This window comes from Tarenaya hassleriana, unplaced genomic scaffold (genome assembly GCF_000463585.1).
Source record: "Tarenaya hassleriana unplaced genomic scaffold, ASM46358v1 Cleome32, whole genome shotgun sequence".
NCBI classification, from domain to species: domain Eukaryota; kingdom Viridiplantae; phylum Streptophyta; class Magnoliopsida; order Brassicales; family Cleomaceae; genus Tarenaya; species Tarenaya hassleriana.
In genome coordinates, this window is record NW_010966372.1 from 379405 (window position 1) to 391699 (window position 12295).

A 12295-nucleotide genomic window follows, 5' to 3' on the forward strand; every position below is an offset into this window, starting at 1 on the left:
GGGGGGGGGGGGGAAGCGATCAATAACCCAGAGATGAATTGTACCTGCTGCGTTCGTAGAACGGCAAGTCCCGGATCTTGGAGAACTTCTTGTCCGCTTTGTTAACGAGAGACCAGTAAACTTCGCTCAACGGAAGAATATTGCTGCCACTGTTGCCGCCGATTTGCTGCGACATTTCTTCATATACTCCTTTCACGAGCGGAGAAAGTTCACTCTCTGATTCAGAATCCTTCTGACTGACATTTCTATGTGATCCGAGTTTAGGTTCACGTTATCTCACCGGAGATTCAGTTGACGGAGAGACTCTCCGACTTCGCCGGTGGGTCGGGAACGGAAGAAAAAATGGCAAGTATGGACGTCTTATACATAATTTTAGTTTTTCTGTTAAAGCATTTCCACCCCTAAAATGTTACATATATATAAAATCGCCTCTAAAGTTTCTAATATTTACATTTTGCCCACATATTTATCTCTTTTGAACCTGCTTTTCCCCTCATCATGTTGGCAACATATTTCTCAGGCTTTTTACAAGTGTACACATACATACATATATATATATATATATATTATAATATCTAATATGTGGTAATAATTAGCTGGCATTTAGGGTTTGTTACTTTTCATTAATGTGGCAACGGATATATTATAACGGTTTGGTAAAAAGCAAAATAGGCAGACATTTTTTTTTGTTAGAAGACAAAAGAAAAGGGATCAAGCATTCAACAAATAAAACTTGAGCGGTGAAATCACAAATTTAGCAAAAGTTACAGAAATGGAAAGTTCCGAATTTCAGGTGGTGCGGTACGGAAGCGCTCCAGCGCATTTGCGCCTTGACTTTTCTTCGTCAGCGCAAAAACTTCCCTTCGTCTTTGGATCTCTACAAACATCCGAAGCTCACAGTCGACCGAATCAGAATCCTCGGTCGGAGTATTTTTCACGCCCTTCCAGACTTTCTCAGGTACAGTCATGTCGGATTCCTTCTTCTTCGTCTTCTTCTCTACTGCTCTGGAAATTTCTTTTTCGCCGAGAGAAACCTCGTTTACTTTCCTTTCGATTTGTGGATTGTCGTTAATTCAGATTCAATTTTCCCGATTCGCGTCGGAGTTCTCTCTCGAATTCGAATCTTTTCTGTTCTTGATTTGGGTTTTCTCCGTAAAGAATTTCTCAGCAGCCGAACACACACTCGACAGTTAGTTCTTCGCGTATTTTGCTAACGGTGATCACTTTCTCTGCATATCGAATCGATTTCCTCTTTATAACCTTTTACAACTTTTGAATTCAATCGGTCGTGTGGCCACTTGCTTATTCCTCTTCGTGATTCTACAAGTTGTCGGTGAAGTAGAAACTCGTGTTTAGGATCGCTTTGAATCTATCCATCTGTGTAGCACTAAAGTAGGAATAATCAGCAGTCAAAAGTTGAGTTCGGTTTTCCCCCACTTTGAGAATCTTCTGGAATCCACCGGGAAAGTTCAATTGTTACATGGAGTTGCAGTTTTTCTATACTTCTTGTAGGCTTCGATTTGGGCAAGCATTGCTTTCTGGGAAGAGAAACAGCATCACTAGCCCGGAATAAATTTGATATCTTTAGATGATCTTGGAATCTTGCTTTAAGTGTGGTAACTATCTGGATGTTCTTGAGCTCTTGTGATTTCACTTGTTCCTCATCAAAGCAAATGTTTTAGAGGATAAATTAAGTTGGAGTTGTTGTCCAGACCTCCTGTTCTTTTATCTGTTTGGTTTAATGTGGTGCAGTTCACCTGGAAAAAATGCCTCTTTCCAAATTTGTTATGAAATTTAATTTTTAGCAGCATTATGTATCTCATCATACGTACATATACATACATATATATTCAGTAATATGTCTCTGTTGATGCTATGTGTCTGAAATGCTTATATGAATTAGCAGTTCTGGTTGGCAAACTTACATGAGAATAGAAAATGAAGTGACGTGAAAAACTGCCGTTGTCAAAGTGGAAGTGCTTGTCGATATTGTGCTCAGATATTACAGAGAAGAAACCGCTGCAACCCAATGTCTTCAAGTCACAGCTTGGCTCTTGAGCTTAAATGAGATGGTTGAGAATAATAGTTCTGATCCAGTAGATAGGTATTGCCTTTACCTCTGTCAGTTATCTCCTCCGAAATCGCCGTTTGTTGTGGTTTTTGAGTGTTATTCTCTATCTGTCTGTAGGCATGAATCTGAAAAGGGTCTCGCTTCGAGGGAACTAAAAGATGACGTTAATACCAAATTTGTTCAACATCCTGATGCCATGGTAGTGTTTCTTGTCTCATTTAAGCATCCTATTCCGATTCTTGAAGCAACTAGTATAGTCAATGAAATGAGCTTAAAAACAGGCACTTTATTCTCAAGCGAGATCACAGGAGGAGGAGATTCAAAATCTCCATGAACAAATCGCTGCTGCTTGTTTAAAGGTATAACATCTCTAAATACTTCATGCTCAAACACAAGTTTTCATTTGAACTTCTAGTGCCCATTGTTTTTGACTGAATGACATCCGCTGGTAACAGGATATGCAGCTGCTCAATGAGAAATACGCATTAGAGAGAAAATGTGCCGACCTCCGAATGGTTTGTCTATCCTTTTGAAGAAAATAGTTTCACCTGCTTCCTTGGTAGCCCTGATAAATTCTTTATATGAAGATGGACTGGAATTGATCGTCTTAGACTGTATATGTATGACTAACAGTTCTTCCGCTCCAGGCAATTGATGAGAAGCAAAATGAAGCTGTCACATCTGCTTTGAACGAATTGGCTCGTAGAAAAGGTGATCTTGAAGAAAATTTGAAGTTGGCACATGATTTGAAGGTATTTTATCCATGTTTTCAGCATTTGAAGTTGGCACATGATTTGAAGGTATTCTTGTGATTACTTATTTTACGTTCTTTTTTCAGGCTGCAGAGGATGAGAGGTATGTTTTTATGACATCCATGCTTGGGCTATTAGCTGAATATGGTGTTTGGCCTCGTGTTGCTAATGCAACTGCTATATCCAACAGCATAAAGGTATCGGCTCTGGATAACTCTTAACTTTTCTGTCTCACAAGCTAAAGAATCCATACAAAAATGGCTGGAGCTTTCATTCTTGATGCGCTATCTGTTTTGTTTTGCCTCGATATTTTTCAGACATAATGTGAAAATTGTTCCTGACATAAAAAAAATGGATATATCGAATAGTGGTCTTAGTGAAGGTGGTGAAGTTTCACTTTTGTTTGAGATACTTACTTTCTTCATCATATGCAGCACTTGCACGATCAGTTGCAGTGGAAGATTAAGGCTTCTAATGTGAGTTTTCTGTCCTTTGGTTTTATGCGTCAACAGGAATAATATTTCTAAATCACCATCACGTTTTTTTCTTTTCAAATGCTTATCATGTAATGAATGCAGAATTTTGTATTTGTATTTGCACTTGCAAGAAACTTGTTTCAGAAATGTTGAAAACTTGCTGATTTCTCTCTTTTTTATGCTTTTATTTTGGGTGCATTTTACTATATCAACCTTTTTGGCTTAACTACGTGCAAAATTCATGGTATGAAGGATGACATGCTGCAAAAAAGTGGCCGACTTTTGGCGACATGCCCCCTATCTCTTGCGTACTGATTTTCTGATATAAAATGCCCATCAACACTTTGTTTCTCAAAGTGCTACAGTATTACACAATTTTTCTGTGTATTTTTTGCCTGCATCTAGGTCAAATTAGTTGACTTGGACTTCTTCAGGAATGCAAAGCCTCTTTATGGTCTTTTTGTTCAGCATGATCTGACGTACTTCTGTGCCAGGATAGGATCAGAGAATTAACTTCTTTGGCGGAAATTCATCCCGAAACAGAGTTTCTTGGTAACCGTGATTCTGGAATTTCAAAAGGCCAAGTTCTCTATGGATCCACGGTAGTATTAGCAAGTAATTTGCAAAATTACTATCATTGCTTCCATGCTCTGTGAAATGCTTCTGTTATCAATCTTCCATATCTTTCTATATTTTTGTACTCCCTTGTACAGGGTCATGTTGGTATTTCTGTTAATGATCGAAGGGTTAGTGAACAACTTTTGACACCGATGGATGACATGATGAGATACTCATATCAAAACCATGTGGAAGATGTAGCAAATTTGACGTTTAATGGACAGATGCGCCAACCATTCGCTGCTGGGGGATCTCAAGAAATCTTACAACATTCGAAAAGGTTGGCATTGTTTTTCACTGTTCTAGCATTATGAAAAATTGCTATGAAGAGATATTAAACATTCTTCACCGGTTGTGATTTATTTTTTTTGCATAAAGATAAAATATATGAGAGTCTACTGATACCACTTTCAGCTTTTAGCTCTCAGCATGTTGTCTGAAATGCCAACTTTCAAATTTCACTAGAGCTTTGTCACATCCATGTTCTCTGAAAGCTTTCATCTTCTTAATTTTAATCAACATCATTCTTATTTACGAGTGCTTACTGTTTTGCTTTCTCATAAGTAGAGACATTTCATCTTCGATCTTCGCATGGTTTATCTCTTCACAGGGATTTAGGACATACTTTCAATAGTGTAGCAAGAAAAGATACCAGGAGGGAGAGGACAGGAGATATGGAGGACTCCATGCATGACCCTTCCAGTGGGAATGAAGATGTTGCATCTCATTTTTATGAAGGTCTTATCAGTTTCTTCATTGACTTTAGCAAGTTCAGTAGCTGTGTAGAATCTTATTGTGTTTATTGGAAGCAGAGGGGCCGGGAATTGAGGGATTCCAGATAATTGGTGATGCAACTCCTGGGGAAAAAATTCTTGGATGTGGATTTCCAGTACGAGGGACTACTCTCTGTATGTTTCAGGTGAATCTTCAAAAAATTCGTTCACATTACAAAAGTCCCGCTACAGGTTTTACATATGTGACAGTCGAATGACTAGTTTTTAATTTTTCTCTTCATGAAAGTGGGTACGTCATCTCGAAGATGGCACGAGGCAGTACATTGAGGGTAAGATTTGAGTGTGGTCTTTTGATCTTTGCAATTTATACTGGGTTTACTAAATGGTAGATGTTCTTTAAATTTCAGGAGCCACGAATCCGGAGTACGTTGTCACAGCAGATGATGTTGATAAATTGATTGCTGTGGAATGCATTCCAATGGATGACCAAGGTCGTCAGGTACATGACTACGAGTTTTTTTTTGTCATTATAACATCTATATGTTCTGTCTTGTCATCGATGAAAAACATCTATGTTTTTCCTTGATCTATTTTATTAAGTTGTGCTAGTTTTATCCTGGTGGAGATTTAACGTAATTTTTTCCAGAAAGATATCATTACATCCGATCCTTCCACTTATCCAATAGATTTTATGTTTTGGATTTCAATAAATGTAAAAGAACCTGTACATATGCTACATCTTCTCTGCAAGAACGTGATGGCAGTTGGCTCATTGTTTGAATCAAGCTAAGCGAGAATTATATCTGTGGTCTTCCATTCGGATCTTTTGTTTCAGTTTTGACTAATTGGCTCCACCTTGAAGTTCTTTCATGCTTGATTTATGTTTATCTCAACAACCAAAGGCTGCAATTTTCTTATCTTATTGTATAGGTTGTTGTTGCTTTTAACTTTATTTTCGTACATTTATGTCTTTTCAGGGAGATCTGGTGAGGCATTTTGCTAATGATCATAGCAAAATTAGATGTGGTATGTACCAAATGTCTCTAACCTGATTCTCGTAGCACCAAATACTTTCATCTCTTGAATCCTCTCTGCATCATTTTTTATAAAAACATGTCTGGAAAATGATTTATTTTCCTGTAGGATGGAATTGAATGACACAGATTTCGGTTTTGATGGAAAACATATTGTTTTTTCCATGAACTAAATAGACAGATAAGAATTTCGTCGGTCATATTTCAACTTAGAGGTGCTCTGGGAACTGGTTCTTCCTTTCATCCTGGCATTTCCATTTTCTTTGGCTGTTTAAATCTGCGTCATTTCTTCTACATGGATAGATTAAATTAAAGGTTCGTACTTTCAGCTAGTAACATCCGGGATAGTGCTATGTGCTCTTTTTCTTCTCCTTGTGTTTCCCACGGTCATTGAATAACAAATATGACGAGCATCATTGCAGATACAGAGATGCAAACAGAAATCGACATGTTTATATCCCGAGGTCAAGCAACATTTAGTGTGCAACTTCTGGTAAGTTGGGCCTTTAGGGGGGGGGGGGTTATAGATCTACCTTTTATTGTCTGGGATGTTTATACACTTTTTCGATTCCCCTCAGTTTGAGATTTTGAGTTCCGGACTACGTTTTCCTTTTTCTACAGATGGATTCTTCGGAGAATTGGGAGCCAGCGAGCTTGACTTTGAAAAGATCCAATTACCAGATCACGAAAAGTAACACAGAGAGTCTGGTGATCTCGGAGAAATATTCGAAGGATCTCCTCGTAAGTTTTCCGCCATTGTTAATTATGAGTACTCTCTAGAGTTGATCTTTCGGGTACATTAAGATTTCTGTTTAAGAAGACAGGAGATGTCACAACAATTTGGTGATGAAACAGATCAAAGTACCGTGTGGGTTCTCGACGCAGTTCGTTCTGATAAGTTCTGATGGATCCTCTCATCCAATCAGCACATTCAACGTCCGGTGAGTGTCTCTCCGCTCTCACTTCGAACACGAGTTATGTTGCTGAGTTTTTGCTCCACACTCGTTTATATATACATATATCATGTATATATCTTAACGTACCTTCTGCGTGTATTTATATTATCTGGTTTACAGAATGCGCGATACTCTTGTTCTGACCATGAGGATGTTCCAAAGCAAGGTAATGTGTTCTACAATAACGGTGGTGCTTCTCTTTCTGCCAAAAAACAAAAAATTTAAATTGTTATCTCTTCTTTATAATCTTTTCTATATGTCTCTATGAAATAAACGCCTTATAGTGAATGGGCATGAGATTCTACGCTCTGCATTGCATTAATTACATCCAAATAGCCCATCTCAATCAATCCCTTTATCATTTAGTGATCCCTACTTGGTTTTTTTTTTCTTAGGTGTGTTTTCTTGTCCCTTTTCGTCTCTTTGTCTATTTAGCAATTAAATTTGGTTACAATTAATTTTAAATTTGCACATTATTATTATTATTGTTATTGTTATTGTTATTATTAGATAACAAAGAGATTTTCTTGGGGCAGGCATTGGACGAACGGAGAAAAGGACGGTGAGAGACACGCATCATAACCCAATTTCAGTTTCAGATCTTTATTTTATTACAATGAGATCACATATATATATATATATATATATACACACGCAAGAGTTTGGACTCAAGCAGCTGATTCATTTGAAATCTTTCTTTTTTTTTTCTCAACTATTTAATAAAAAAAAAGATTGAGATATTGGAATTGCAACCACGTGACCCGATACATCAGAACACACTTGTATAATTAAGATTCCTCCAACTCCTGTGTCCTAAATCCAATTTTCTTACACTTTACTTCATCAATTAATTAAATTTAGTTTTTTTCTTATACTTTATAAATTCAAATTCCTTCCCTCTAAAGACTCGAAATGTATGAATGATCACAAATCCATTATTTTTTTTTACACATCAAACTTAAATTCCTAAACTATTACAGGGGATTTTGAGTTTTCGAGGTTGCTTATGATTATATATATATATATATAATAAATCTTATTTACTAAAATAAATGTGATTGTCTTTTAATGGCATATATTATAACATCAATGGAATGATGTAGTCCCTTATCTGTAACACTTGAAAAGGAAAGAATCTGAAGAGACAATCTAAAGAATAAAGAGCAACACAAATTATCTACCTTTTGTAGCCTCTCCCTCTATTCGTTCTTTTTTCCCCCTTATAACCACTGCCCAGCAAAATATTACATAACCAAAATACCAAATTAACAATTTTACGAATCTTAACTAATTATTTCCCTAAGTATATTAATCGGCTCAGATTCAGACCAATAATAATTACGGGCTTACCAGAGAGAGAGAGACTTCTTCACCTTCACATCTCTCTCTCTCTCTCTCTCTCTCCTTCTCTGCAACAACAGCAACAGCATCAATGGGTTATGTGGAAAGCCATAATCCATCATGGGTTCCGTATGACTCCTACAGTGATTGCTCCCAAGGAATCTGCAACGTCTACTGCCCTCAGTGGTGCTACGTCATCTTCAATCCTCCTCCTTCCTTCTTCCTCGGCAATACCGATGACTCCTCCTCCGCCCATTTCTCCCCTTTTCTCATCGCTCTCGTCGGAATCCTCTCCATTGCCTTCATTTTCGTCAGCTACTACACTCTCATCTCCAAGTTCTGCCGCCGCCACGGATTCTCATCCCACACCGATCGTGACATCTCCTCCTTCCCCGCCGCCGCCGGAGACAACTGGCAGGGGTACGGTTCTCCGGAGGTTGCGGTGGATGGTCTCGACGAGGCTCTGATTAAATCGATTCAGGTTTACAAGTACAGGAAGAGCGATGGACTCGTCGATTGCTCTGCTTGCTCTGTTTGCCTGAGCGAATTCCAGGAGGATGAGAGCTTGAGGTTGCTGCCAAAATGCAATCACGCCTTTCATGTCCCTTGCATCGACACCTGGTTGAAATCTCACTCAAACTGCCCTCTCTGCCGCGCCAATCTCACCGCCGTTAACGCCACTACCCCCTCCGCCGACGTCACAGTAGCCGACCAACCGTCCGCCGGCCACCTGATCGCCGTTGTTTCCGGCAATCGCAGCGGAGGAAGCGTGGAGATGGACAATTCTACGGCTAATCACCAACAACAGAACAGCGATCCCGTGGTGGTTGTCATCGATCTGGAGTCCGTATCTCGGAACGAGAATAATCGCGTCTCATCACCGCCGAAACGGTCAGAGAGAGAGTCGAGGGATGGTGTTAGGACGAGAGGAGAAGAAGAAACGCAGCAGATTCAGAGATCGGTGTCACTGAACTCAGGCAATGTGGTTTTGATCGCCGATATACTGCGGGAGACTGAAGACGAGGAGGAAGACGAAGAATCCGGTGGTATCGGAACTTCACGGCGGAGAGAGGAGGAGGATGCCGGGAAGGCGGCGACGGCAAGTCAGAGAGACGGCGTTTCGAATTTTCTGGCACGGAGTTCGATGGCAATGGAGAAGTTCCGTTTCAACGGGATCCACCGTTTACCCAATTAAGCGGTGAAATTTAAGAGGGGAAATGAAGGGATTTTTATTTTCAGGAAAATGTAAATAAAAGGGAGAAGAAAAATAAATTGGCTAAACTCATTCATTTGTTTTTATTCGAATTTATTAATTGTGACGTGGCATAAAATAAGAGAGTTTGCATCCTAGATATTATCATTTTCTTACGAAAGATGGAAATTTTTTTTGTTAATTGGGAAATTCAATGGGCCAAGGCCCAATTATATCTCCCAAGGTAAAAAAACATCTCCCCAAAGCTCAGGGATTATACATATGGGCCTAAAGCCCGAGTATTTTGCATTTTGTTGTGAAATAATTTCGTAATTTGGAGGATTTTTTTTTCCTCCGGCGGAACGGATCGGAGAAAGGGCGATTCGAGAGTCTACGTCGTGACTGCTCTGTTTCTCGCATGCATCGTCTCCGGCGGAGTATTTCTCGGCCTCTACCTTTTTCTTCCGGATCCGAATCCTCTGTTTCTTCAAGCGGGTATGATCCTCGTCGGAGTTCCATGGCTCTTCTGGCTCTTGGGCTATCTCTACGCGTCCGTAATCAGGCCCTGAGCCGACCAGATTCCACGGGAACTGGGAAGGACTGTTACGCATGTCGATCCCCAGATTGGCAACAACAAGGACAGCAACACCATGTCGGAAAATGCCACGTCAGCGGCGGATTACAGCTCGGAGATGGGTGGCGAGAAGCACGTGCAATTCGGGAGCGTGACGATGATCGGGAATGTCAAGTAACGAGACAAGCGCATCATGTTGGGGATGAAGAAGAAAACGGTAGACTGATCGTGAGAGGAGGAGGTGAAGAAGGTGATCATGAGAGTAATGTTGATGATGATGATGATCGAGACCAGAAGTGTTCGGATTTTTCTGGGGATTGCGACAAAACCCCATTGGGATTATCGACAACGAATGCACCATACAGGGATTAACACAGTGATCCATTGGGATGTTTTTGGATGCAAGTTTCTTGGGTTGCAAGAAATGCATCAAATCTGGTGACGTGTGGGACAAGTAACGTCATTCTTCCATGGGGAAGGAACTTATCTCGAGAGATTGCGCAGGCAACACCATAGCTGTTCTTCGGTGTCTTAGGTTATTAGTTTCACTTCACACTGCTTCTTTTGATGAATCTGCATGAATATATATATATATATATATATATATATATAATTCTTGATTTTGTGTCGGGGAAAGGCTTTCTTCTTGTTTCCTATTCTCTGGTTCAGCGAATTACAATGCAAAGAAACAGAGAAGAAACTACAAAAGGAACATCAGAACAGAACAGAACTGAGAAATCAGCAGAAACTTTTACGCAAATCCACCAAATAAATCTGTTAACTCTTATTGCTGTTCGGAAGTTCCGTCCGACAGAAGAAAGAATATCACAGAAACTACTGATTCCGGCCAAAACATTAGGTTACCTCACTTCCGAGATCAAGCCTCGGAAGGAGTCTTTGTCGTCATCTGATCGACGACATGAACTACGCTCTGAAGCTCCGCCCAGATGGCTTTGTAAACCATCCTCTGCCTGTTCACTGTTGATTGTCCCTCAAAAGCCGAAGATGATCGACGACATGAACTACGCTCTGAAGCTCCGCCCAGATGGCTTTGTAAACCATCCTCTGCCTGTTCACTGTTGATTGTCCCTCAAAAGCCGAAGACACCACATCGATGCTACCAAAATAAAAAACCCCCCCAAAAAAAAAAAAAAAAAATAGACGTCACGGTGAATAAGTCGATATCGTGGACAAGAGAATAAGAGCTAAAAAGATGGTATCGAGGGCTTATACCATACATGACGTCCGTCTCCCGACATATCCTTTACAGACAGATTCTGCACTCAACTCTTCCTTGATCTGCGTAATAAAACCGAGTGAAATAACATCTCTGCAATAACACCATATTCGATGACGGTAGCTTAAGACCTAACGAGAATCAGATGCATAATATGTCCCGGTCAAAGACCCTTTACCCTATGCTTCCTCCTAGTTTCAATAACCAGTTCTGCCCAGATAAACCCCCACATGGAATGGCATTCGTGGAGCATAGATAGAAGGTGTCAGTATGTATATGTATGTACAAGTAAGAATATGTATACACATAAGTTAAAGATTAGAAGCAGTGGTAGAGCATCAACGAAAGGACTTTAATTTCCATCTATACAAAATCAAGAAACCAAGCTTGTGTCTCGCTCTTGATCAAGATTTTGTGCCACCACAGCCAGATACCGGAGACTTCAGCCGTCCCAAATAGTCGTGATATCAAAGATCACAGAATGCAATGCGGCCACAACTTTAAGCGTGTCCTAAACCCCAAAAGAAAACCGAATGACAACTGCTTAAGGTCGCGAGAAGATGTGAAGATCGTGCCACTAATGGCTCTGATATGAGGGAAAACCATAATGCAATCAAGTAAACCCACCAATGCACCAAATATATCGTTCGCAAGCGCAATGCTGAGTCGGGCTAAGTTTCATAAGATTACTCAAATGAGGAATGAACCCTAGCTTTTGAAGATTGCTCTTCAATCTAATCAAATACCTAAGCAGAGATAGGTTAACCACTAAAAGCTTCAAAGCTGAGATTTTGGACAAAAGCATGAAGATTCGAGCAGTAATGAAAGCTCTGAATTTGGTCGTATCCAATCCCTTAATTTCTCCAAAATTCAGCACAATCAGAACCGAGAAACAAGACCCAGAATCTAGTTTAACAAGACTGAAGAACCGATGAAGAAGGGGGGAAAATCAATCACGCACCTTTTTCTCCATGGACTCAATTAGAGGCTGATTATTCGACCCAGCATCATTTACGTGAGAGGCTCTGCTACTAAATCCATGACCGCGACTACGCGCGTCACCAAACCCACAAACCCTGTTTGCCCCCCCGCCGTAAATCGACGGCGCCGCCACCCGTGAAGGCGGCGACAAAACAAAACATGGTTTATACTGTTCCGTTTGATGTTTCTTACGACGGTCGACGAGACGGGTACTGCAGAAGAACCAAAGGGTTTCTCCTGAGATGGGAACAGGAGACGAAGGCTCGACCTTGTGGATTATAGGAAAACGTACGGACGAGCCGTGGCCTATGTTGCTGAGTTTTTGCTCC

The 12295-nt window shown here is 40.3% G+C and overlaps 2 protein-coding genes and 2 pseudogenes across 4 annotated transcripts; 2 read left to right on the forward strand and 2 right to left on the reverse strand.

Annotated features, from left to right (window-relative positions):
• Positions 1-316, reverse strand: part of LOC104820823 — a 2286-nt pseudogene extending 1970 nt beyond the window's left edge.
• Positions 317-797: 481 nt separating this feature from the next.
• On the forward strand, positions 798-7379 carry LOC104820824. Of its 3 annotated transcripts, none has more exons than XM_010551439.2 (20): positions 801-958; positions 1907-2104; positions 2189-2270; positions 2353-2430; positions 2527-2586; positions 2719-2823; positions 2910-3020; positions 3258-3299; positions 3794-3901; positions 4013-4197; positions 4528-4655; positions 4730-4836; positions 4938-4980; positions 5059-5150; positions 5629-5677; positions 6108-6178; positions 6307-6426; positions 6541-6626; positions 6762-6807; positions 7178-7379. In XM_010551439.2, exons 2-20 carry the CDS (start codon positions 2070-2072, stop codon positions 7205-7207), a joined length of 1578 nt encoding a protein of 525 aa, XP_010549741.1. In that variant the 5' UTR covers positions 801-958; positions 1907-2069; the 3' UTR covers positions 7208-7379. The 3 variants fall into 3 exon arrangements, with proteins under 3 accessions (XP_010549743.1, XP_010549741.1, XP_010549742.1); XM_010551440.2 differs by having other exon boundaries at positions 2000-2104; XM_010551441.2 differs by lacking the exons at positions 6762-6807; positions 7178-7379 and having other exon boundaries at positions 798-958; positions 6506-6598.
• Positions 7380-7710: 331 nt separating this feature from the next.
• On the forward strand, positions 7711-9266 carry LOC104820826 (RING-H2 finger protein ATL52-like). The gene has a single exon (XM_010551443.2). It carries the CDS (start codon positions 8074-8076, stop codon positions 9175-9177), a length of 1104 nt encoding a protein of 367 aa, XP_010549745.1. The 5' UTR covers positions 7711-8073; the 3' UTR covers positions 9178-9266.
• A 1199-nt stretch (positions 9267-10465) lies between these two features.
• Positions 10466-12295, reverse strand: part of LOC104821154 — a 2267-nt pseudogene continuing 437 nt past the window's right edge.